At 40.3% G+C, this 27030-nt stretch overlaps 1 protein-coding gene across 4 annotated transcripts in view; it reads left to right on the top strand.

Moving 5' to 3' along the window:
* LOC150085398 (uncharacterized) overlaps positions 1 to 27030 on the top strand; it is a 650000-nt gene that overhangs the window by 555609 nt on the left and 67361 nt on the right. For all 4 annotated transcript variants that reach the window (XR_016546970.1, XM_090374027.1, XM_090374026.1 and 1 more), the window contains exon 27: positions 26080 to 26121. Coding sequence is in view for 3 of the 4 variants with exons in the window: in XM_090374027.1 (XP_090230153.1) it covers positions 26080 to 26121 (42 nt within the window). In the remaining variant the exon portion in view is untranslated. The remainder of the gene's footprint in view (positions 1 to 26079; positions 26122 to 27030) is intronic.

The raw sequence follows: 27030 nt of genomic DNA, 5'->3' as shown, positions 1-27030 counted from the left end.
TCTTTCCCGAAACTGAAGGATTCATGCTGGCCATCCAAGACCAGGTAATCAACACCAGAAACTATAGAAAATACATCGCAAAGGAGCCCGGAATGTCAGATGACACATGTCAATGATGCCACCTAGCCTCAGAAACTATCCAACACATCACCCAGTGATGGCCCAGTGGTTACGACACTGGACTACAAGCCTGATGGACCCAGGTTCGAGTACTGCCTTGGCGGAAACGAATGCGGTTCCATCACGCTGGGAGACTGGTATAATAGTAATAAATTAGAATAATAATAATAAATAAATTAATAATAATAAAAATTTAATAAAATAAATAAACATTGTGAAAGTTACTCCAAAGGACCTACCCCAAGGTCGGAGTGGAGGCTGAGGCAGATTGCGGCACCATCTGGCCTCACTTGCGAGAACTACTACTGGACATAAGCTGACGCTAAACAGGTCCACCTGTTTAGCTTCAGTTCCCAAACAGGGACCAACAGTGGACCCAAAACCAAACCGAAACAAAACTGAACAGGTTCACCTGTTCGGTTTTGGGTCCACTGTTGTTTTATATATTTATCAATGATACTGATGAAGGTATATCAGGCTTAGTGTCGAAGTTTGCAGATGATACAAAGGTTGGCAAGGTTGTTAATGACAGTAATGGCAGTGTGCTACTGCAACAGGATCTAGATAATTTGGGCAGATGGGCTAAGAAGTGGCAACTGAAGTTTAACCTTGACAAATGCAAAGTACTGCATATGGGTAGAAGTAACCCCGGAGAAACGTACCAACTGTGTGGTACTACCCTTAAGGTGGTAGAAAATGAAAAAGACCTGGGAGTAATTGTCCAGTCAGATGTGAAGTTTTCTGAGCAATAAAGACAGGCTGCCTGGGCAAGTCATGGGGTTTTGTCAATGATATAATATAGGAATTTTGCTAGCAGGGAGAAGGAGGTGATTGTCCCTCTGTATAAGGCAATGGTCGGGCCGCACCTTGAGTACAGCATACAGGTTTGGAGGCCTCATTTTAGGAAGGATGTAGATTTGCTTGAGCGTGTACAGAGAAGGGCAACAAGATTGGTGAGGGGAATGAAAGGATCCTCTTACCAAGAGAGGATCTTAAGTTCTGCAAATTGCAGTGGCTGGAGACTAGGCATCTGCACGGTGATCTGATTGAGGTGTATAAGGCCTTGAATGGGTTGAGCACGTTGAATTCTGATGGGATCCCTTCACTTGTTTAGATTACAAACCTAAGGGGGCATAAATTCAAATTAAGAAAAGACAGATGTAGAATAGATGTGCAGAAATTTGCCTTTAGCCAGCGGGTGGTTAATTGCTGGAACAAACTGCCATCTGTCGTTATGGAAGTTGTTAGATTAAATAAATTTAAGGAGGAACTGGACAGGTATTTGGAGGGAATCGTGCGATTTTTTTTTTTTTTTTTTCTGGCTAATGCTGTATAAGCTCATACACTTGCTTTCTTGCATCACATGCCACTACTACTACAATTGGCGCACGATAGCCTTTGATGCTAATGCACCATTAAACTTCCAATAACCAACCAACTACTACTACCTCCAATAATGGATGATGTCGCAGAGAAATATTAATCATATTGCATCGAGTGTGGTGCAGGATAAAATCACTTGCGTTCAGGCATTAGGCAGAGGGGTCGGTTCAAAAAATCAGAGACGGTCTCCTGAGGAAGACAGTGGAGCAAGTGGCACTGTCTCCCGTATGGCTACCACAAGAGAATTAGCATTTAGCATTAGTAGAGGCATATGATGCAACAAAGCAAGCTTATGCAGCATCAGTTAAAAAAAAAAAAAACACTTCCATTTCACCCCTCCATTCGTTCGAAATACCTGTCCAGCTGAGCCTTAAATTTATTTAGGCTATCAACTTCCACAACAAGGGATGGAAGTCTGTTCCACCAGCCAACTACCCGCTGGCTAAAGGCAAATTTCCGCTCATCTATACTATATCTGTCTTTCCTCAATCTGAGTTTATGCCCTCTCAGGTGATTATTCTGAGCAAGAGGAAGAATCCCATCGGCATTGAGCATGCTCAAACCATCCAAGGCTTTATACACCTCTATCAGATCACCACGCCGGTGCCTAATCTCCAGATACTGTAATTTGCAAAACTTAAGCCTTTCTTCATAAGAGCAACCCTTTGTTCCATTCACTAATCTTGTTGCCCTTTTCTGTACTCGTTTAAGCAACTCTACATCTTTCTTGAAATGATCCTCCAGACCGGTATACAGTAATCAAGGTGTGGCCTGACCATTGCCTTATACAAGGGAATACTCACCTTCTTATCCCTGCTAGAAAAATTCCTGTATATCATTGACAAGACACCATGAGCTACTCTTGCAGCCTGTCTGCCTTGCTCAGAGAACTTCATATCTGCCTGCACAATTACCCCCAGGTCCTTTTCATTCTCTACCACTGTCAGTGTAGTACCACAGAGTTGATACTTTGCTCTGGGGTTGCTGTTTCCCATATGTAGTACTTTAAATTTGTCAATGTTAAACTTCATTTGCCACCTCTCAGCCCATCTGCTCAACTTTTCCAGATCCTGTTGCAGCAGCAGCATAGCATCAATGGTGTCCTTAACAACCCTGCCAACCATTGTATCATCTGCAAACTTGGACATTAAGCTTGATATACCATCATCAGTATCATTTATAAATATAGAAAACAACAATGGACCCAACACTGAACCCTGAGGAACTCCACTAATAACATTAGTCCATGATGAGCAGTGTCTATTGATTACCCGTCTCTGTCTTCTCCCACTCAACCATCCCTTTATCCATAGCAGCAATTTGCCTCCAATGCCACACTGTTCCAGTTTGTGCAGCAGTCTTCCAAGTATAACAGTATCAAAAGCCTTTCTAAGATCCAAATGCATGATATCATAGTTATTCCCTGCATCCAGTTCCTTTGTGACATGATAGTATCCAATCAAATTGGACAAGCAAGACTTTCTCTTAACAAAACCATGCTGTGTCCGAACTATAACTGAAGTCTTGTCTAGCTGATCTTGCAGTGCTTCTTTAACCAGTGCCTCCATCAGTTTTCCTGGAACTGAAGTTAAACAAACAGGTCTATAATTACTTTTGTCGCCCTTTGATCCTCCTTTGTGAATTGGGGTCACATTTGCACATCTCCAGTCCATGGGTACCTCCCCTGAGTCCAAAGAAGCTCTCATAATTATAGCTAAGGGTTTGCTTACTTCCTTTGCTGTCTCCTTTAACATAACTGGATAGATCCCATCCAACCCGGGTGCCTTTTTTATGTTTATCGTCAACAATTTCTCCTCCACTTTCCTCTCAGATATTACAAAATCATCTAGCTCACTGCCAGAGTTTACTCACCTCTGGCATTCCCCTCCCTGAATAATTCCTGATTGGGTGAATTTTTCAATTCAGTTAGTTTGTTAGCCACCTAAACCGGATCATCAACAGTTTAACCATCAATATCCAGTGGACAAATCTGATTCATCCCTTTCCTTCTAGAGTTTACATAGTTAAAAAACTCCTAGTTGTTTTTCTTTGCATCCTTTGCCATAATCTGCTTTTGCCTGCGTAATCTCGTTTGTGACTTGGTTACAGACCAGCTTATATCTATCATAGGCTTCCATGTCACCCATTAATTTATATGTATCCCATGCATTTTTCTTCTCTGCCATGTCTCATTACTTCATCTGACATCCATTTAGGCCTAAAACTTGAACAATATTTCTTAGTTGGTCCGTAAAGCCTAGTAGCTTCTAAGATAAATTCTTTGAATGCTTCCCATTTTGAATTTGCTGGTAGTAACATCATCAGTTGTTCCCACTGTATAGAATTTAAATACTGTCTCAGACCATCGTAGTCGCCTTTACGAAAGCAAAAACCTTCCCTTTACCCCTGATGGTAGTTTCCTCTTTGAGTAAATCCTACTTCAGCACACTGTGATCACTGCACCCTAGTGGTTCCTTTATCTGTAGATTCTTAATGCATGAAGAATCACTACTGATAATCAGATCAAGGGTATTAGTCCCTCTAGTTGCCTCCCGAACATGCTGATGTAGAAAACAATCATCCAATAAATCCACAAAAGCTTTGGTAATGTGTGAGTGACCAACCCACAAATTCCAGTGAATATCCGGGAAATTAAAATCCCCCATTATAATACTCTGTAATTTAATGGCCCACTCTGTTTCCCCTGTACGGTTTCTTATTATACTCATCAGAGTCATTAGGCCTATAACACACTCCTACTCTCAATTTTGATCTCCCAGTGCTTATGTCACACCAAACTGACTCCACATTGCACTGTCAGGTGATGTCGACTGGCTTCACTTCCTTGGATTTTATGTGTTTCTTAATTAATAGCATAACCCACCTCCCTTCCTATCCTGTCTATCGTTCCTGTACACATTGAAGTCCCCAAATTCCAGTTCTGCATTCCTTATATCTGTGTGACAGCACGTCTCTGATATCCCAACAATATCTGCCTTTGATGTTCTGAGCAACACCTCAAATTCATCAAAAGTATTTACCAAACTCCTAGCATTGGTTTACATGCATGTATACATGCACCTGTTCCTATTCTTAGCTACCCTAACATGACCCATGTGTTTACTTGTACTGCAATGACTCTCAGCATTTTCTGAAATACCCTGCATCTTGTTTTCCAGGCTGCTGCTCATTCCAGTAGAAGCATTGGAAGAATCACTTTCACCTCTGCCAGTGGCTACTGTTGATCTATTACTCCTTGTATCCCCCCAAGCTAGCAGTTTTCTGACCCACCTAACACTGCCCCGATAGCATCAGCAAATATTCTTGCACCCTTGCTATTTAAGTGTATCTCATCCCTGTAGAAGCAGTCTCTCCTGTTAACAAGTACAGACCAGTCTGAAAAAAATTCTACCCCTTGAGCCTTGCACAATCCCTCCAGGGCCGAATTGATCGACAAGGCTCTCATCATATACTCCCTCCTATCGTGTCTGGGCAGAATTGCAGACACTTTCAAATTCAACCCTAATTCACAGGGTTTTTTTAACAGTGACCTTTACTTGTTAAGTAATTCTGCCGGTCTCCTACTCTTAAATTTGAAAGTGTCTACAATCCTGCTCAGACGCAATAGGAGGGAGTATATGATGACAGCCTTGTCAATCAATCAGTTTGGCCCTGGAGAGATTGTGCAAGGCTCATGGGGTAGAATTTTTGTTCAACATGGACTGTGCTTGTTAACCGGAGAGATTTCTTCTACAGGGATAGGATACACTTAAATAGAAAGGGGTGCAAGAATATTTGCTGAAGCCATGGAGGCAATGTTTGGTGGGTTGGAAAACTGCTAGCTAGGTGGGGGGATTCACAGAATAATAGATTAACAATAGCCGCAGGCAGAGTTGGAAATTATTCTTGCACTGCTTCTACTGGAATGAGCAGCAGCCCAGGAAGCAAGTTGCTGGAGATTTCAGGAACTGCTGGATATCATGAACCAAGTGAATACATAGGCTGTGTTAGAGTAACTAAGAGTAAGAACAGGTGCATGTATACTTGCATTTACACCAATGCTAGGCATATAGTAATAAATTTGATGAATTTGAAGTGCTGGTCAAGACATCAAAAGCAGATATTGTTGGGATATCAGAGATGTGGTGTGCTAATGCTAATAACAGGTAGGCCCACCTTTCACCCGAATAAGGCAGTCACATGGCGAGGCATTGAGGCCACTAGTTCATAAAAGCGTTCCACAGGTATTTCCATCCATGCTTGCTGTACTGCTGTCCATAATTCTATCGCATTCCTGGGTGTAGAATCCAAAGCTCGAACGGACCTTTCCACAGCATCCCAAAGATGCTCCACAGGGTTCGTTTCCAGTGAATGGGGAGGCCATTGCATGGTGATAAAATCTTATCACAGAATGCTCTTCCAACCATGTTCTAATCACCATGTCTCTGTCGGGAGGCACATTGTCCTGCTGGAAGAGTCCATTGCCCTGTGGGTGCATGATGACCATGAAGGGATGCAGATGGTCTACAAGGATGGACATGTAACCTAGACCAATTAGAGATGCACCTAGACGTACCAGAGGTATCAACATGTGACAGTTGAACATGCCCCAGGCCATTGCCAACCGTCCACCTGCCCGAACAATTCCTTGTTAACATGACGGGTGTATAGTTTTGTGTGTTTCCGTCCACTTGAAATAACTGGAAACGGAACTCATCAGAGCAGGAGACCTGTCTCCAGTCATCCAAGGTCCAGTACTGATGTTCTTTCACCCAGTTGTGGCATAGAATCCTGTGTCGTGGTGTTAGCAATGGGACTCTTGTGGGTTGGCGGCCTCCCATAACCTATTGCGACTAATCATCACCTGATGGTCTTGGTGGAGATGTTTCTGGCACCTCCCTTGTTGAAGTCGGCAGTGATTTGTGCCACTGTCGCACTCTGCTTGGCTGAAACAATGCAAGACAGACATCAATGGCCACGTTCATCCACCACCTTTCTCAGCCCACAGTACTGTCTACAATGAGTTGTTATTTCCAGAAATGCCGTATTCCCGATACACTCTTGATACTGTCGAACAGGGATAGTGCAATTTCTGTACCACCCTCACAATAGAATGACCCATGTGTCAGGCACCCACTATCTTCCCTCTTTTAAAGTCTGGTAACTCATGGCATTTAGCCATACTGACATCAAGTTACCATCTACGTGACTGCAGTATACCTATACACCTGTCAAGCAATGGGTTAGTCCACTAGTGAAAGGGGTTACAGTGTTATGTTTCCCAGAAACCAGGTATCCCGTGAATCTCCTTTCAGTGTATAATATTGTTGTTTGTTATTTGGTTTTTAGGAGCATTAGCAACTAAGGCCATATTGCTCCTTGATATGTGGTGGTCATTCCCTGACCTTTCCGCATCCTCCGTATTTGGTGGTGATGGGCTCGAACCCCGGTCTAATCAAGAAGCGTGTGCTATGCACTGCTGCTCCTTCCCACCTGGCTATGGAGGTACCGCCAGTGTATAATACAATACAATATTTATTTGGGCGAAGGTAAAGAAAGCCCACATGAGAAGTACGCAAAAGTTCGATAAATTTACCGGTAGAAGTACTTTGCCGTAATGGCATTTGTATTGTTGCTGGCTCAGTAAACATACAGTGGGTGTTATCGGTCAGGAGTAGAAATTGAAACCCATGGGAGTTTGAAACTCTCCCGAAGTGGAGGGGGTAACTGGACCTTTTTTCTTTAGAATCACTGGTGGACTAGTGGATAAATTGTTTATTAACAAAAAAAAAGGCAAAGGTAAAGGAAGCCTACACGAGAAGCACAGCAAACTTTGAAAAAGTTTGCCGGGGGAAACTACGTTACAAACATTTTTTACGACGCCAAAACTTCCAATATGACTCTGTTCGTGATTCAATTAGTGATTCGAAAGAAAAGAGGTCAGATTACCCCCCCTCCACTTTGGGAGGGTTTCAAGCTCCTGTGGAATTCCACTTCTACTCCAGACCAATAACACCCACTGTCTGTTTATCGAGTGAGCAACAATACAAATGCTGTTACATTAGCATTAGCATTAGTAGAAGCATACGATACAAGAAAGCAAGCTTATGCAGCATCAGCCAAAAAAAAAAAAAACCCTCCCATTTCACCCCTCATTCATTCCAAATGCCTTTCCATCTCAGCCTTAAATTTATTTAGGCTATTAGCTTCCACAACAAAAGACGGAAGCCTGTTCCACCAATCAACTACCCACTGGCTAAAGGAAAATTTCCACACATCTATTCTACAACTATCTTTCCTCAATTTCAAACTGTGCCCCCCTCAGGTTCTTAGTCTGAGCAAGAGGAAGAATCCCATCATCATTCATCTTAATCAACCCATTCAAGAAAGACCTTATACACTTCAATCAGCTCACCTCGCAGGTGCTTACTCTCCATGTGCTGCAATTTGCAGGACTTAATCCTTTCTTGGTAAGAGCACCCCTTTGTTCCCTTCACCAATCTTGTTGCCCTTTTTTGTACTTGTTCTAGCAACTCTACATCCTTCCTAAATGAGGCCTCCAGACCTGTACACAGTACTCTAGGTGTGGCCTGACCATTGGCCTGTATAACAGGATAATCACCTCCCTGTCCCTGCTAGCAAAATTCCTATATATCATTGACAAGATTCCATGACCTGCCCTGGCAGCCCGTCTGCACTGCACTGCACTGCTCAGCGAACTTCATATTTGACTGCACAATTACCCCCCGGTCTTTTTCGCTTTCCACTTCCCTGGGTGTAGTACTACATATTCGGTATGTTTCTCTTCTGTAATTGCTACCCATATGCAGTACTTTGCATTTGTCAATATTAAACTTCAGTTGCCACTTCTCAGCCCATTTTCCCAACTTATCTAAATCCAGTTTGAGTAGCATACTGTCTTTACTGTCATTAACAACTCTGCCAACCTTTGTATCATCTGCAAACTTAGACATTAAACCTGATATACCTTCATCAATATCATTGATAAATATACAAAACAACATTGGGCCCAACACTGAACCCTGGGGAACTGCACTAATAACATTTGTCCACGAAGAGCAGTGTCCATTGATTACCACAAAGTACTTTTACCGGTAAATTTTATCGAACTTTTGCATGCTTCTCGTGTGGGCTTTCTTTACCTTGGCCTTTATTTGTTAGTCTTCATTAAGTACATTACATCAGTAGTAATAATAAAGTAATAATAATAATAAATCTCTTATCTGATGTACATGGACGATATCAAACTCTATGCCGCAGCTGAGGATGAACTCTAACAGCTACTCTGGATAACCGAAGAGTTCAGCACTGACATCAGGCTGCAATATGGCCTAGATAAATACAATACCTATGGATTACATCAAGGATATAGAGTCAGACAAAACTACCAGTTGAAGACTGGAGAAAAGATTGAAGCCATGACAGAGGGAGAGACATACAAATAGCTGGGGATGATATAGGCCCACCTGACTGAGAAATACCATCAGAGTCTGAGAAGCCTGCTAAATTCAAAGCTGAATGATGTAGTAGTAGTAGTGGCGGCACGTGATGCAAGAAAGCAAGTGTATGAGCTTATGCAGCATCAGCCAAAAAAAAAAATCACACCATTCCCTCCAAATGCCTGTCCAGTTCCTCCTTAAATTTATTTAACCTATCAACTTCCACAACAACAGATGGAAGTTTGTTCCAGCAATTAACCACCCGCTGGCTAAAGGCAAATTTCCGCACATCTATTCTACATCTGTCCTTTTTAATTTGAACTTATGTCCCCGTAGGTTCGTAATCTGAACAAGTGGAAGGATCCCATCAGAATTCAGCGTGCTCAACCCATTCAAGGCCTTATAGACCTCAATCAGATCACCACGCAGGTGCCTAGTCTCCAGCCACTGCAATTTGCAGAACTTAAGCCTCTCTTGGTAAGAGGATCCCTTCATTCCCCTCACCAATCGTGTTGCTCTTCTCTGTACACGCTCAAGCAAATCTACATCCTTCCTAAAATGAGGCCTCCAGACCTGTACGCAGTACTCAAGGCGTGGCCTGACCATTGCCTTATACAGAGGGACAATCACCTCCTTTTCCCTGCTAGCAAAATTCCTATATATCATTGACAAAACCCCATGACCTGCCCTAGCAGCCTGTCTGCATTGCTCAGAAAACTTCATGTCTGACTGCACAATTACTCCCAGGTCTTTTTCATTTTCTACCACCTTAAGTGTAGTACCACACAGTTGGTACGTTTCTCTGGGGTTACTTCTACCCATATGCAGTACTTTGCATTTGTCAAGTTTAAACTTCAGTTGCCACTTCTTAGCCCATCTGCCCAAATTATCTAGATCCTGTTGCAGTAGCACACTGCCATTACTGTCATTAACAACCCTGCCAACCTTTGTGTCATCTGCAAACTTCGACATTAAGCCTGATATACCTTCATCAATATCATTGATAAATACACAAAACAACAGTGGACCCAACACCAAACCCTGTGGGACTCCACTAATAACATTAGTCCACGAAGAGCAGCACCCATTGATTACTACCCTCTGTCTTCTCCCACTTAACCATCCTTTTATCCATTGTAGCAACTTACCCTTAATACCATTCTGCTCCAATTTGTACAGTAGTCTTCCATGCGCAACAGTGTCAAAAGCTTTCCTGAAATCCAAGTATATGATATCAAAATTATTTTTTGCATCCAGTTCCTTTGTGACCACATCATAATAACCAATCAAATTTGTCAGACAAGACTTTCCCTTAACAAACCCATGCTGTGTCTGAATTATTGCTGCAGTCTTGTCTAGATGATCCTGCAATGCATCTTTAACCAGTGACTCCATTATTTTATCCGGAACAGAAGTTAAACTAACTGGTCTGTAATTACTCTTGTCACCCTTCGATCCACCTTTGTGAATTGGGGATACATTTGCACATCTCCAGTCCGTGGGAACCTCCCCTGAGTCCAAGGATGCTCTCATAATTATGGCTAAGCGTTTGCTTAGTTGCTTTGCCGCCTCCTTTAAAATAAATGGATAGATCTCATCCACCCCAGGTGCCTTTCTTATGTTTAACTTCAACAATTTCTCCTCCACTTTGCTCTCAGTTATTACAAAATCATTAAGCACCCTGCAACAATTTGATAACCTTCTTCCATTTTCAAACTGTAATAATTCCTCACGTGTGAATGTAGATGCAAAATACTCATTCAGTTTGTTTGCTATCTGAGCAGGATCATCAACAGTCGATCCATCGATGTCAAGTGGACCAATCATATTCATCCCCTTCCTTTTAGAGTTTATATAAGTAAAGAAATCCTTGCTGTTTTTCTTAGCATCTTTTGCCAAAGATTTCTCGTAATCCGCCTTCGCCTGCCGAACCTCCTTTGTGACCTGATTACAGACTAGCTTATATCTGCCACAGGCTTCTGCGTCGCCTGATAATTTATATGCATCCCATGCATTTTTCTTCTCTGTCACGAGTCTCATTAGTTCATTTGATAACCATTTAGGCCTAAACCTTGAACAATATTTCTTAATCGGTATGAAAAGTCTAGTAGCTTCCACGATTAATTCCTTGAATGCTTCCCACTTAGAATTTACTGTTTGTAACATCGTCAGTTGATCCCACTGTACAGAATTTAAAAACTGTCTGAGACCACTGTACTCCCCTTTACGGAAGCAAAAACCCTTTCCTTTACCCCTGACGGTAGTTACCTCTTTGAGGTCTGGGTGCGAGGTTAGCCTGTGCGGACATTGCTCCTTAAAGCTCTTCAAACAGAGAAGTTTTTCCTGATTTATTTTCTGCTTTATTAGTTTAAATTGTCATATTAACTTATTTTCTAGAGTAGCTTTATATTCCTAGTTACGATACTTAGTTTAAAGTTTAACTTAGACAGAGATTTCGTAGATATTACTTAGTATCGGTAACGGTATCAAATCCACGTGTCACAAACCAAATTTTTTTTTTAACCAAATTTAGTCGATTTATTAACCAACTGTTATATCAAATTATCATCTATAAGTAGATTATAGACCTAGTCAGGATCCTTAGTTTATTCTAAATTGAGATAGCGAGATTTGGAAGCTAATCAATACTTACGAGTCCGTAGAAATACCGTTCGTGAATTCCCGCCATTTTTACACGATAGCATAAGCTTAGTGTCGTATAGTGCATAATATAATATTGTCAATTAATCAGTAAATCTATTAATCGTGATAAACTTTATTGTCAATTAAATTGTACTTTTAACTCTATATATATATATATATATATATATATAACGACTTAATCGTAACAAATAATTAATACATAACTATAGTGGTACACGTGATACGAAGTTGTATAAAGGGAACTCGTAGAAAACACTAGATACCGAAAAAAATATATATATAACATAACTGTTTTGGGATATAACTTAAGGATTTAATTTTTGTTTTGAATTTTATTGAATTAAATCGGAATCATGACTCTGACCAGAGCAGCAAAGCAAAAGGCTCAAGCTAATGGGAGTGCTGTGGTTCAGGGGAGAACTGAGGGGGGCAGTTGCCCTCTGAATCACAGTCTATTAAAATGCACTGTTTGCTTGATGTTTGCGGAGCAGTCGGGTACGGGACATGATACTGCCAAGGGGGATGTCTTTGTGTGTGCACGATGTAAGGAGTGCAAGGAAATCAGGCGACAACTCAGCGTTGTTATGGGCCTTTATGAGAGCTTGAAGGACAGGGTGGATGCCCTCGAAGGAAATAAATTGAGGGGCCCATCAAGCTCTCAGCTGCCCACATCAACGCCAGAGCTTGCACTTGGTCATCAGGCAACACAGAAGCAGCCCCCTAGGCAGAATGCGCTGGTCCCACAGGAACTAGTAGTTGTTGGTGACTCTATTGTCAGGGAAACGGGGAACATACTTTGTAAAAAGGATAGGTGGAATAGGACCAGGGTATGTCTGCCAGGGGCAAAGGTTGATGACGTTGTAGAGCGGATATCATCTTTTAAGGGCACAAAAGGTGATATAGTTGTACACGTTGGCACTAATGATATTAAGAGTAGGAGACCGGCGGAATTACTTAGCAAGTACAGGTCACTGTTGAAAAAAAGCCGTGAATTAGGGTTGAACTTGAAAGTGTCTGCAATTCTGCCCAGACACGATAGGAGGGAGTATATGATGAGAGCCTTGTCGATCAATTCGGCCCTGGAGGGATTGTGCAAGGCTCAAGGGGTAGAATTTTTTTCAGCCTGGACTGTACTTGTTAACAGGAGAGATTGCTTCTACAGGGATGGGATACACTTAAATAGAAAGGGTGCAAGAATTTTTGCTGATGCTGTCGAGGCAGTGTTAGGTGGGTCGGAAAACTGCTAGTTGGGGGGGATACAAGGACTAATAGATTAACAGTAGCCACTGGCAGAGGTGGAAGTGATTCTTGCACTGCTTCTATGAAATGAGCAGAAGTCTGAAAAACAAGATGCAGGATATTTCAGAGACTGCTGGTAGTCATTGCGGTACAAGTAAACACATGGGTTGTGTTAGGGTAGCTAAGAATAGAAACAGGTGCATGTATACCTGCGTGTACACCAATGCTAGGAGTTTGGTAAATAAATTTGATGAATTTGAGGTATTGCTCAAAACATCAAAGGCAGATATTGTTGGGATATCAGAGACGTGGTGTCACACAGATATAAGTAATGCGGAACTGGAATTTGGGGAATACAATGTGTATAGAAAGGATAGACAGGACAGGAGGGGAGGAGGGGTTATGCTATTAATTAAGAAACACATAAAGTCCAAGGAAGTGAAGCCAGTCGACATCGATGGACAGGGCAGTGTCGAGTCAGTTTGGTGCGACATAAGCATAGGGAAATCAAAATTGAGAGTAGGAGTGTGCTATAGGCCTAATGACTCTGATGAGTATAATAAGATATTGTACAGGGAAATAGAGTGGGCCAGTAAATCTGAGAGTCTTATAATGGGGGACTTTAATTTCCCAGATATTGACTGGAATTTGTGGGTTGGTCACTCGCACACTAGCAAGGCTTTTGTGGATTTATTGGATGATTGTTTTCTACATCAGCATGTTCGTGAGGCAACAAGAGGGAGCAATACTCTTGATCTGATTATCAGTAGTGATTCTTCATGCATTAAGAACCTGCAGATAAATGAACCACTAGGTGGCAGTGATCACAGTGTGTTGAAGTGGGATTTACTCAAGGAGGTAACTACCATCAGAGGTAAAGGGAAGGGTTTTTGTTTTCGTAAAGGCGACTATGATGGTCTGAGACAGTATTTAAATTCTATACAGTGGGACCAACTGATGATGTTACCAACAGCAAACTCAAAATGGGAAGCATTCAAGGAACTAATCTTGGAGGCTACCAGGCTTTACATACCAACTAAGAAATATTGTTCAAGGTTTAGGCCTAAATGGTTGTCAGATGAACTAATGAGACATGTGGCAGAGAAGAAAAATGCATGGGATACATACAAATTAATGGGTGACATGGAAGCCTATGATAGATATAAGTTGGTCTGTAACCAAGTCACAAAGGAGATTAGGCAGGCAAAGGCAGACTATGAAAAATCCTTGGCAAAGGATGCAAAGAAAAACAGAAAAGAGTTTTTTACATACTTGAACTCGAAAAGGAAAGGGATGAATCAGATTGGTCCACTGGATATTGATGGTTCAACAGTTGAGGATCCTGCTCAGGTGGCTAACAATCTAAACGAGTATTTTGCATCTACATTCACGCATGAGGAGTTATTCAGGAAGGAGAATGATGTAGGTAAAGTAAACATTGGCAGTGAGCTGGATGATTTTGTAATAACTGAGAGGAAAGTGGAGGAGAGATTGTTGAGGATAAACATAAAAAAGGCACCTGGGGTGGATGGGATCTATCCAGTTATATTAAAGGAGGCAGCAAAGGAAGTATGCAAACCCCTAGCCATAATTATGAGAGCTTCTTTGGACTCAGGGGAGGTGCCCATAGACTGGAGATGTGCAAATGTAACCCCAATTCACAAAGGAGGATCAAAGGCTGACACAAGTAATTATAGACCTGTTAGTTTAACTTCTGTTCCAGGTAAATTAATGGAGGCACTGGTTAAAGAAGCACTGCAGGATCATCTAGACAAGAATTCAGTTATAGCTCAGACGCAGCATGGTTTTGTTAAGGGCAGGTCTTGCCTGACCAATTTGATTGGATACTATGATGTAGTCACAAAAGAACTGGGAATAACTTTGATATTATATATTTGGATCTTAGAAAGGCTTTTGATACTGTTGCACATGGAAGACTGCTGCACAAATTGGAGCAGTGTGGCATTGGAGGCAAATTGCTGCTATGGATAAGGGGATGGTTGAGTGGCAGAAGACAGAGAGTGGTAATCAATGGACACTGCTCAACGTGGACTAATGTTATTAGTGGAGTTCCTCAAGGTTCAGTGTTGGGTCCGTTGTTGTTTTCGGTGTTTATGAATGATATTGATGATGGGATATCAAGTTTAATGTCCAAGTTTGCAGATGATACAAAGGTTGGCAGGGTCGTTAAGGACAATACTGACGCTATGCTGCTGCAACAGGATCTGGAAAGGTTGAACAGATGGGCTGAGAGGTGGCAAATGAGGTTTAACATCGACAAATGTAAAGTGCTGCATATGGGAAACAGTAACCCCAGAGCAACGTATCAACTCTGCGGTACTACACTGACAGTGGTGGAGAATGAAAAGGACCTGGGGTTAATTGTGCAGGCAGATATGAAGTTCTCTGAGCAGTGCAGACGAGCTGCAAGAGTAGCGCATGGTGTCTTGTCAATGATATACAGGAATTTTTCTAGCAGGGATAAGGAGGTGATTATTCCCTTGTATAAGGCAATGGTAAGGCCACATCTTGAGTACTGTATACAGGTCTGGAGGCCTCATTTCAAGAAGGATGTAGAGCTGCTGGAACGGGTACAGAGAAGGGCAACAAGATTAGTAAATGGAACAAAGGGTTGCTCTTACGAAGAAAGGCTTAAGTTTTGCAAATTACAGAGTCTGGAGACTAGGCACCGGCGAGGTGATCTGATAGAGGTGTATAAGGCTTTGAATGGTTTGAGCATGCTCAATGCCAATGGGATTCTTCATCTTTCTCAGAATAATCACCTCAGAGGGCATAAATTCAAATTGAGGAAGGACGGATGTCGGATAGATGTGCGGAAATTTGCCTTTGGCCAGCGGGTGGTTGGTTGGTGGAACCGACTTCCATCACTTGTTGTTGAAGTTGATAGCCTAAACAAATTTAAAGCTCAACTGGACAGGTATTTCGAACGAACGGAGGGGTGAAATGGGAGTGGTGTGTTTTTTTTTTTTTTTTTTTTGGCTGATGCTGAATAAGCTTGCTTTCTTGCATCATATGCCTCTGCTAATGCTAATGCTAATGCTAAATCCCACTTCAGCACACTGTGATCACTGCCACCTAGTGGTTCCTTTATCTGCAAATTCTTAATACACAAATGATCTCTGCTGATAACCAGATCAAGAGTGTTACTTTCTCTGGTTGCCTCTCGAACATGCTGCTGCAGAAAACAGTCATCCAATAAATCCACAAAAGTCTGACTAGTGTGTGAGTGACCAACCCACAAGTTCCAGTCAATATCTGGGAAGTTAAAATCCCCCATTATAAGACATTCTGATTTACTGGCCCACTCTATTTCTCTGTGCAATTGTTCATTGTACTCATTCAAGTCATTAGGCCTATAACACACTCCTACTCTTATTTTTGCTTTCGCAGTGCTTATCTCACACCAAACTGACTCAACAGAGCACTGTTCATCTATATTAACTGGGTGCACTTCCTTTGATTTTATGTTTTTCTTAATTAACAGCATAACACCCCCTCCCTTTCTGTCCTGTCTATCCTTTCTGTACACATTGTACTCCCCAAATTCCAGTTCTGCATTCCTTATAATGACTCGAATGAGTACAATGAACAATTGTACAGAGAAATAGAGTGGGCCAGTAAATCAGAATGTCTTATAATGGGGGATTTTAACTTCCCAGATATTGACTGGAACTTGTGGGTTGGTCACTCACACACTAGTCAGACTTTTGTGGATTTATTGGATGATTGTTTTCTGCAGCAGCATGTTCGAGAGGCAACCAGAGAAAGTTGTACTCTTGATCTGGTTATCAGCAGTGATCATTCGTGTATTAAGAATTTTCAGATAAAGGAACCACTAGGTGGCAGTGATCACAGTGTGCTGAAGTGGGATTTACTCAAAGAGGTAACTACCGTCAGGGGTAAAGGAAAGGGTTTTTGCTTCCGTAAAGGGGAGTACAGTGGTCTCAGACAGTTTTTAAATTCTGTACAGTGGGATCGACTGACGATGTTACAAACAGTAAATTCTAAGTGGGAAGCATTCAAGGAATTAATCGTGGAAGCTACTAGACTTTTCATACCGATGAAGAAATATTGTTCAAGGTTTAGGCCTAAATGGTTATCAAATGAACTAATGAGACTCGTGACAGAGAAGAAAAATGCATGGGATGCATATAAATTATCAGGCGATGCAGAAGCCTGTAGCAGATATAAGCTAGTCTGTAATCAGGTCACAAAGGAGGTTCGGCAGGCAAAGGCGGATTACGAGAAATCTTTGGCAAAAGATGCTAAGAAAAACAGCAAGGATTTCTTTACTTATATAAACTCTAAAAGGAAGGGGATGAATATGATTGGTCCACTTGACATCGATGGTTCGACTGTTGATGATCCTGCTCAGATAGCAAACAAACTGAATGAGTATTTTGCATCTACATTCACACGTGAGGAATCATTACAGTTTGAAAATGGAAGAAGGTTATCAAATTGTAGCAGTGTGCTTAATGATTTTGTAATAACTGAGAGCAAAGTGGAGGAGAAATTGTTGAAGTTAAACATAAGAAAGGCACCTGGTGCGGATGGGATCTATCCAGTTATATTAAAGGAGGCGGCAAAGCAACTAAGCAAACCCTTAGCCATAATTATGAGAGCATCCTTGGATTCAGGGGAGGTTCCCACGGACTGGAGATGTGCAAATGTATCCCCAATTCACAAAGGAGGTTCGAAGGGTGACACGAATAATTACAGACCAGTTAGTTTAACTTCTGTTCCGGGTAAAATAATGGAGTCACTGGTTAAAGATGCATTGCAGGATCATCTAGACAAGACTGCAGCAATAATTCAGACACAGCATGGGTTTGTTAAGGGAAAGTCTTGTCTGACAAATTTGATTGGTTATTATGATGTGGTCACAAAGGAACTGGATGCAAAAAATAATTTTGATATCATATACTTGGATTTCAGGAAAGCTTTTGACACTGTTGCGCATGGAAGACTACTGTACAAATTGGAGCAGAATGGTATTAAGGGTAAGTTGCTACAATGGATAAAAGGATGGTTAAGTGGGAGAAGACAGAGGGTGGTAATCAATGGGTGCTGCTCTTCGTGGACTAATGTTATTAGTGGAGTCCCACAGGGTTCGGTGTTGGGTCCACTGTTGTTTTGTATATTTATCAATGATATTGATGAAGGTATATCAGGCTTAATGTCGAAGTTTGCAGATGACACGAAGGTTGGCAGGGTTGTTAATGACAGTAATGGCAGTGTGCTACTGCAACAGGATCTAGATAATTTGGGCAGATGGGCTAAGAAGTGGCAACTGAAGTTTAACCTTGACAAATGCAAAGTACTGCATATGGGTAGAAGTAACCCCAGAGAAACGTACCAACTGTGTGGTACTACACTTAAGGTGGTAGAAAATGAAAAAGACCTGGGAGTAATTGTGCAGTCAGATATGAAGTTTTCTGAGCAATGTAGACAGGCTGCTAGGGCAGGTCATGGGGTTTTGTCAATGATATATAGGAATTTTGCTAGCAGGGAAAAGGAGGTGATTGTCCCTCTGTATAAGGCAATGGTCAGGCCACGCCTTGAGTACTGCGTACAGGTCTGGAGGCCTCATTTTAGGAAGGATGTAGATTTGCTTGAGCGTGTACAGAGAAGAGCAACACGATTGGTGAGGGGAATGAAGGGATCCTCTTACCAAGAGAGGCTTAAGTTCTGCAAATTGCAGTGGCTGGAGACTAGGCACCTGCGCGGTGATCTGATTGAGGTCTATAAGGCCTTGAATGGGTTGAGCACGCTGAATTCTGATGGGATCCTCCCACTTGTTCAGAATACGAACCTACGGGGACATAAGTTCAAATTAAGAAAGGATAGATGTAGAATAGATGTGCGGAAATTTGCCTTTAGCCAGCAGGTGGTTAATTGCTGGAACAAACTTCCATCTGTCGTTGTGGAAGTTGATAGGTTAAATAAATTTAAGGAGGAACTGGACAGGCAATTGGAGGGTATGGTGTGATTTTTTTTTTTTTTTTTTTTTGGCTGATGCTGCATAAGCTCCTACACTTGCTTTCTTGCATCAAGTGCCACTACTACTACTACTACTATGTCTCTGCTATCCCAACAATATCCGCCTTTGATGTCTTGACCAACACTTCAAATTCATCAAATTTATTTACTATACTTCTAGCATTGGTATACATGCAAGCATACATGCTCCTATGCCTATTCCTTGTTACCCTAACACATCCCATATACCCAACTATTCCATGATGACTGCCATCCGTCCCTGAAACCCCCAACACCCCTCGCTCCAGGTCGCTTCTTATTCTAATAGAAGTTGTGCAAGAATCACCTTCACCTCTGCCTGCTGTTTCTGTTAAACTATTAGTCTTTGTATCCCCCCAAACTAGCAGTTTTCCGACCCACCTAACACTGCCTCGATAGCATCAGCAAATATTCTTGCACCCTTTCTATTTAAGTGTATCCCATCCCTGTAGAAGCAATCTCTCCTGTTAACAAGTACAGTCCAGGCTGAAAAAAATTCTACCCCTTGAGCCTTGCACAATCTTTCCAGGGCCGAATTGATCGACAAGGCTCTCATCATGTACTCCTTCCTATCGTGTCTGGGCAGAATTGCAGACACTTTCAAATTCAACCCTATGTGAGCATGATTACAGCCATAAACACTTACGCAGTCCCCTACGCCAAGCTGGAGGAGATTATGAAATTGACTAGGATAATGATGATCAAGAGCTGCCAATGCCTGAAGTTGGCCATCAAGAGACTGACCATAGTCCATAAAAAAGAGGGAGTGGAGTGACTGACCTCATTGAGCAAGAAGGCAATTAAGAACCAGTGTGATTACTTCCAGGTAAACACAGCACCAATCTACCATAAGCCATAAGAAAGATTGACGAATGGCACTTGACCTCAACTAAGAGATCACATTCACACAGACAGAAGAAACAAAGAAAACAGATGGACAAAGAAGACACTCCATCAAGACTACATAAATAAGATGGCTTTCAATGCTTGGCTCATGAAAGGAAAGCTCTTTCCCAAGACTGAAAGATTCATGCTTGCCATATAAGATCATGTAATAAATGCCAGGAACTACAGAAAATATATCGCCAAGGACTGCAGAGTAACAGATGACACATATTGTCAGTGCCATCTGGCCCCAGAAACAATTCAACACATCACTGCAGGATGAAGGGTGATCACTCACATAACCAGGTGGCCAGGATAATACATCAGAAGCTAGCACAAAAACACCAATCAAAAAAAGTGTACAATATTACAAGTATGAACTCCAGGCTGTACTAAAGACAGTACAACTTGTGAGTTGAGACTCACAAGTTGTACTGGGACTGTGCCTTAATAATGGACAAGACAATCTCACACAATAGACTAGACATAATCCTTGTCAACAAGAAGGAAAAGACTACTCATCTGATTGACATAGTAGTGCCCAACACCGGCAACCTTCAGAAATCATACGAAGAAAAGATCAGAAAGTACTCAGACCTAATACAGGAAGTCAAAGATATGTGGAATATGGAACAAGTAATGACCATCGCAATCACCATGTCAACCACCAGCATGATGCCAAAGAGCCTTCATAAGAACCTAGCAGCAATAGGCCTCCTCCCAGAGAACACTTACATAGAACTCCAGAAAGCCACGATCCTAAACACCTGTACGATAGTAAGAGAGTTTTTCGAGTAATAATAACAATAATAATAGTAACCAGACACAACCAACCATCCCATGCACTTGGTACCAGTGCCCGTCATGGGTGGAAAAAACACCATAAAGGAGAAAATTTTTATACGTAACAATATAAATATAATAATATTACATAACAAAAATTTTAATAAGAACTGAAGTTTGTACCTTACTGAATGAAAAGTGTTTTAGTTCCTTAGGTGGTGTTCTTGAACTTCCTACAGTCTACATCACTTCCATTAGCAGCCAGAGTAAAGCAACAGCATGAGAAATGTTGATGGATCTAAATGGATACAAAGAGTCATTTTGATATCATATATGATAGTTCAACCTTGATATAATGCAGGTATCGGGGGACAACTTTAACACCCACACTGTAAGCAAAGTGCATTAAACCAAAAAATAAAATTTAACCAGTTATTTTCCAGTTTTTTTTTTCAACAAAAATACACAGTAACTGAAAAACAACCTATTAAGCAAGCATTCTTATATAAGCAAATTTCATTTCACGTCTGCGTGTATCGTGCGTGCGTGCGTGCGTGTGTGTGTGTGTTCTTAGTTTTGCTGTTTTGCCTTTAGTAGACAAAATGGGTTAAATGTTTTAAATCAAAAATGCTGCACCATTACTGTAATTTGTTTTTACTAATTAAAGTAATTTTATTTTACTTTAAGATAAAAATATTAAAAAGCAATGATTTATATGTAGTACTTAAAAAAATAAACTTTCAGTACATCAATTTGTTATGATGATCCCATGCTTCCAAATGCAATGTGTTTAAAAGGGAATCCAATTTACAGTATAGGGCATACATTAGAAAAGGTATGACTCAACCACATAACCTACCAGTCAAACACAAAGTACAGGGGAAAAAATCTTTTTTTTTTTTTTTTTTATGAAACCCCCAAACACGAGAGGTATTAGAACCTATAGTACTTAGTACCGTGCTTGGGTTCGAGCTTGAGAAGACGAGAGAAGATATTTGTTGACATTAGACTTTAACTTCTGTAGACTGTAATTTTCAGGAAAGACATATGAAGGAAGGTTGTTACAGAAAAACAGCAGTTGAATGAATAAACTAGAAAGATGAAAAGTTTGTTCTGTGAGTTTGAAGTTGGACAGTAAATGGATGTTGGCAGGTGGCGGCACATGTTCACACTGTTTCGAAAGAGAGAGTGGGAATTATAGAAGCCAATTCAGAAGAACAGTGCTCGTGGAAGTATCTGTAGAAAAGGCATGCAGCAGAAACAGTACGTCTATGAGACAGCAAGTGGAGAGACTCAGTTAAAGATGAGTTATTAAATAACCTAACTGCTCTCTTCTGAATGGAATCTAGAAGCCTGAGAGAGGTTTTGGGGGCACTGCCCAGATCTGGGAACAATATTCCATGGTAGGCCGAATTTGCGATTTGTACAGAGTGAACGGCTGTTTGGAAGAAAAGTAATGCTGAGAGTGAAAGAGAAAACCAAGTTTTTTAGATGCAGAGGAAGCAATATTTGTAATGTACTTGTGCCAAGAGAAATTAGAAGTCAGGGTAATCCCCAAAAGAGATATATCAACTTGCCTAGAAATCGGAGTGTCACCAAAGATAAGCATAGGAGCAGAAGAATCCTTTTTGCAAGATATAAGACAAGATTGAGTTTTAGAAGGATTGAAATCAACTAAGTTGTCTTTGCCCCACTGAAGAATTACCTGGAGATCAGCATTTAAGGAATTGGTTTTTTTTCTAACAGGTACCACTTGAGTTATACAATAAGGTATTCCTGGAAATCGTGTCATGAGCAAAAACCAACATCTCAGAAATCATTTCCCATACAAAATAGTGTAATATGGCTGAGTTACATTTACATTCTGGATTAGACTGTGGTACCCCCCCTCCCCCAAGGATGTATATTACTTTGAGTTATAAATGACAAGTTTATTTTACAGTACTGCAGTATAATTACATAAAATGCTGAGGTCAGTAGTAGCAACTTATAAATATATACAGTATACACCGATGAGCCAAAACATTATGACCATCTACCTAATATGATGTTGGTCCTCCACATGGCACCAAAATAGCTCATACCCGGTGAGGCATGGACACTAGAGGATTTCTAAATGTGTCTTGTGGTATCTGGCACCAACACGTAACCAGCACATCCTTTAACTTCTGTAAGGTCCGTGATTGAGACGCCACAGATCAGAGTTGCTGTTCCAACACAAACCACAGATGCTCGATTGGCTTGATATCTGGGGATGGAGGCCAGGGCAATACCTGGAAATCTTCCTCATGTTCTGTGAACCAGTCTTGAACAATCCGGGCGGTGTGACATGGTGCATTATCCTGCTGAAAGACGGCACTGCCAGAGGGGAAGACCTTTGCCATGAAAGGGTATACCTGGTCAGCAATGATGTTTAGGTAGGTAGTAGACATCAGAGTGCCTGGCACATGTATGATTGGACCCAGGGTATCCCAGCAGAACATCACCCAAAGCATGACACCGCCGCCACCAGCTTGTTTTCGTCCCACAGTGCATCCAGGCATCATCACTTCCTCAGATAAACTATGCACATGTACCCGGTCGTCCACATGGTGCAATAGGAAACGTGATTCATCAGACTAGGTGCAATCATTCAAGTTCAATTACAATCATTCAAGGTGCAGTTTCGATTCTCGTGTGCCAATTGTAGGCACTGTCGCTGGTGAACCGTGGTTAGCATGGGCACCTGGAGTGGCCTGCGGCTGCACAGCCCCATTTTCAGCAGTGTTCAATGTACTGTGTGTTGTGACACATTACTCCCATCACCAGCATTCTAATTACCAGCGAGTTGCACCACAGTGCCCTTCTGTTGCCACGTACCATCCAGGAAAGCCTTCGCGCACCTCAAGCATCGATGAGTGGTGGTCATCCAACACCTCACCAGCGGTTCGTGGGTTTTCCCTCCTCAGACCAATTTTGGTAGGTACTAACCATGGCTGACCGTAAGCACCCCACCAGCCGTGCCATTTCGGATATACTCTGACCCAGTCGTCTGGCCATTACAGTTTGGCCTTTGTTAAACTCACTTTGTTAAACTCACTGCCTTTCCCATATGAAGAACAAGAGTAACACTGATTAATGGAGCTCAGTGTCAGGTGTTTTTTTATACTGTGTCCCGACCCATTCACGTGACATAGTTCACCCACAGTTGCTGCTTCAATTTACATAATGACTCACTGGTCATAATGTTTTGGCTCATTGGTGTAATATACTGTATATATTTGATAATTTGATATAATTTATGAACAGTATATATATAATATATACTGTTCATCAATTCATGCACTCTTTGCATTGTATGCATGAATTGATGAACAGCAGTTTTTGTCATTGTGAATGTGATTTCATCATTGAAAAGAATGTTACATGCTGTTGTTTACAAAATTTATGATAGATTTTATCAAATGGTAATCATGTTAGTCCATGAAGATGTGGCCATTTATAACTATTCCTGTCTCCTATCACTTAACCATCCCTTTATCCATAAGAGTTGCCTGACATATTGCTCCAAGTTAAACAACAATTGTATAAATTTGAGGAATTATAAAATTTCATTTTATAATTTCTCATCGATATAATTTTTGAAATATAAATATTTCATCAATATATTTTTTATTACATCTCAGTTTGAGGGGAGAAAAAGGACAGGGGAGAAACTGAGCATCTAATTACTCTTCAATAACTACTGCTGTTTACAAAACTTTAATTGTCTAATTGAGCGAGTATATATCACAGAATAAAATATAATAGCTCAGTGGTTCACTTTAGAAAAAAATTTAGTAACTGTTCCACTCTGTGTATAGAGTTTGCTTCTGCTAGTTGTCTATTGTGAAATTTGTGTTTTGCCATAAACTGCAATTTTTATGTCCTCTTGGAGAAAATTGATCTAATTCGCATTATATCTGAAACCATGGTATAACCAGGTATGGTATATCACAGGTTGCACTATACTTAGATTTCAGTAAAACCTTTGATACTGTACCACATGTGCCATTTTATAATTCCTCAAATTTATACAATTGTTGTTTAACTTGGTGCAATATGTCAGGCTACTATTATGGATGAAGGGATGGTTAAGTGATAGGAGACAAGAATGGTTATAAATGGCCAATTCTTCATGGACTAACATGATTAAGTGGGGAACATCAGGGACAAGTTTTGGGCCTTTCACTGTTTTAATATTTATTGGTGATATTGATGTAGTTATTTTGTTTGATGTCAAGTTTCATGTCGCTGATGATAGAGAGGTGGGTAAGTTGGTTAATGACAGTAATCAGTATACGCTACTTCAAGAAAATGTAAATAGGTTAGGATGGGTTGAAAAGTGGCAACCGAGATTGAACATTAATAAATGCAAGGTTTTGCATTGGGGTGGTAGTAATCCCAGAATCATATACCACTTAATCAGCACCGAATTTAGGATAATTAATAAGGAAAAATACCTAGGAGTAATTGTACAATCTGACATTAAATTCTTTGAGCAGTGCAAACAGGCTGCTAGAACACCCCCCATGGGATTCTGTTAATTATATATACAAGAACTTTGCCAGAAAGGACAAAGGCATAGCCTAATACATTGCCTTATACAATGGTTAGTCCACATCTGGAATATGGCATACAAGTTTGGAAACCTCATTTTAGGAACAGCATAGATGTGTTTGAAAGGATGCAATGCAAAGAAGAGCAGTAACATTAGTTTGGGGCACAAAAAGATATTCTTACCAAGAAAAACAGGGATTCTTACAGTTGTAGGCTCATGGATGTATGGAAATTTGCATTCAAGCTAAAGAGTGAATTGAAAGTTTGAATAAATTCTACTTATTGGCAGGAATAGATGGGAAAAAAAGTATATAATTTATTTCATTTATTTATTTATTATTATTATTTTTTTTTTTTGGCTGGTGCTGTGTACAATTTTCTTCCTTATACCATATTGCCAATATTAATACAATAACTAATACTAAAATGTCAATGGGATAAGCAAGTATCAAGTGTAATCAGATATTTGAGCCAACAACAGACCAAAAAATCTGATTATTCTTGACAGTATTTGAGGTTTCTAAAGAGCTGATAATATTACTATCTTTCTTTTTCAGTAATTTCTGATGAATGAATTGAGAATTATATGTCAGTGGCATGTAGAATTAGGGGTCTTTTTTACAACGTGGTTGAGTTAATTGGTCTCAGGCGAGGATTACATGAATTTTTTTTTCTCCCAGAAAGTTGGGTTTTTCATCGAACAAATAGCAAACCAACCAAATAATACATACAGTATACTGATGCTTTATAGCATTTGTTGCTCTGTATCTCATTATACCTCTATATTTCATTGCATTTGAATTTGTGGAGTATATAGTCTTAAAAATTTTTATTTCTGTTACTCTAATTTCTCTTGTTGCTTTTTTTAATGTAAAAAATTTATTTATATGAAAAATATGTAATTTATTATTTTTTTTCCCTTTAGGGTTTTCTGATCTTCCTGTGTTATACATTTTGTAGTGAAAATGTAAGTATAAAAGTTTTAATTTTCATATAGTTAAGTATATAATATAGCTGCATATTATTACATATTTTTAACTAGGGTTTTTAGTTTCTTTTGTACTTTTTTATCTCTATTTCCTTCTACAATTCACCACCTAGACAGGTGAATAATATATCATTAGAAAGTTTATAGTTTTTGTTTAATATCATAAACTATTATTTGTATAGTTTATGATATTAACCAGGATTAAATTTGCAAGGTGATCTGATTGAGGTGTTTAAAGCCTTGAATGGTTTGAGCATGCCCAATGCTGATGGGATTCTTCTTCTTGCCCAGAAAAATCACCTGAGAGGGCAAAAATTCAAATTGAGGAAAGGCAGTTGTAGGATGGATGTGCGGAAGTTTGCCTTTAGCCAGTGGGTTGTTGATTGGTGGAACAGACATCCATCTTTTGTTGTGGAAGTTGATACCTGTCCAGCTCAGCCTAAATAAATTTAAGGCTGAGCTAGACAGGTATTTGGATCGAATGGAGGGGTGAAATGGGAGCGGGTTTTTTTTTTTTTTTTTTTTTTTTGGCTGATACTGCATAAGCTTGCTTTCTTGCATCATATGCCTCTACTAATGCTAATGCTAAATAAATTTTTAAATTATTAATTAGAAATTATTGAACTTAGAAATATGAATAACAGTGTTATAATGCAGTTTAGCATTAATTTTTTTGTATGCCAATTTTTTACTATATTCTAATTCTTTTTGGTAAAAAAAAATTTGTGACCGCTGAATGTGAAAATTTAATTATTTTTTATATTTTTGATATAAGGAATAAATTATATAAATAATTCATGCTGGAATGCTAGATTGGGATGTGCTGTGTTTTTTTTTTTTTTTTTTTAAATATTATTTGCAGTCTAATCAGTTACCTCCTATAGCCGA

Source organism: Mastigoproctus giganteus, chromosome 5 (assembly GCF_048544385.1).
Source record: "Mastigoproctus giganteus isolate SK-2022 chromosome 5, ASM4854438v1, whole genome shotgun sequence".
Lineage (NCBI taxonomy): Eukaryota > Metazoa > Arthropoda > Arachnida > Uropygi > Thelyphonidae > Mastigoproctus > Mastigoproctus giganteus.
Note: the sequence above shows the minus strand (reverse complement) of the source record. Positions and strands in the feature narration are given on the sequence as shown.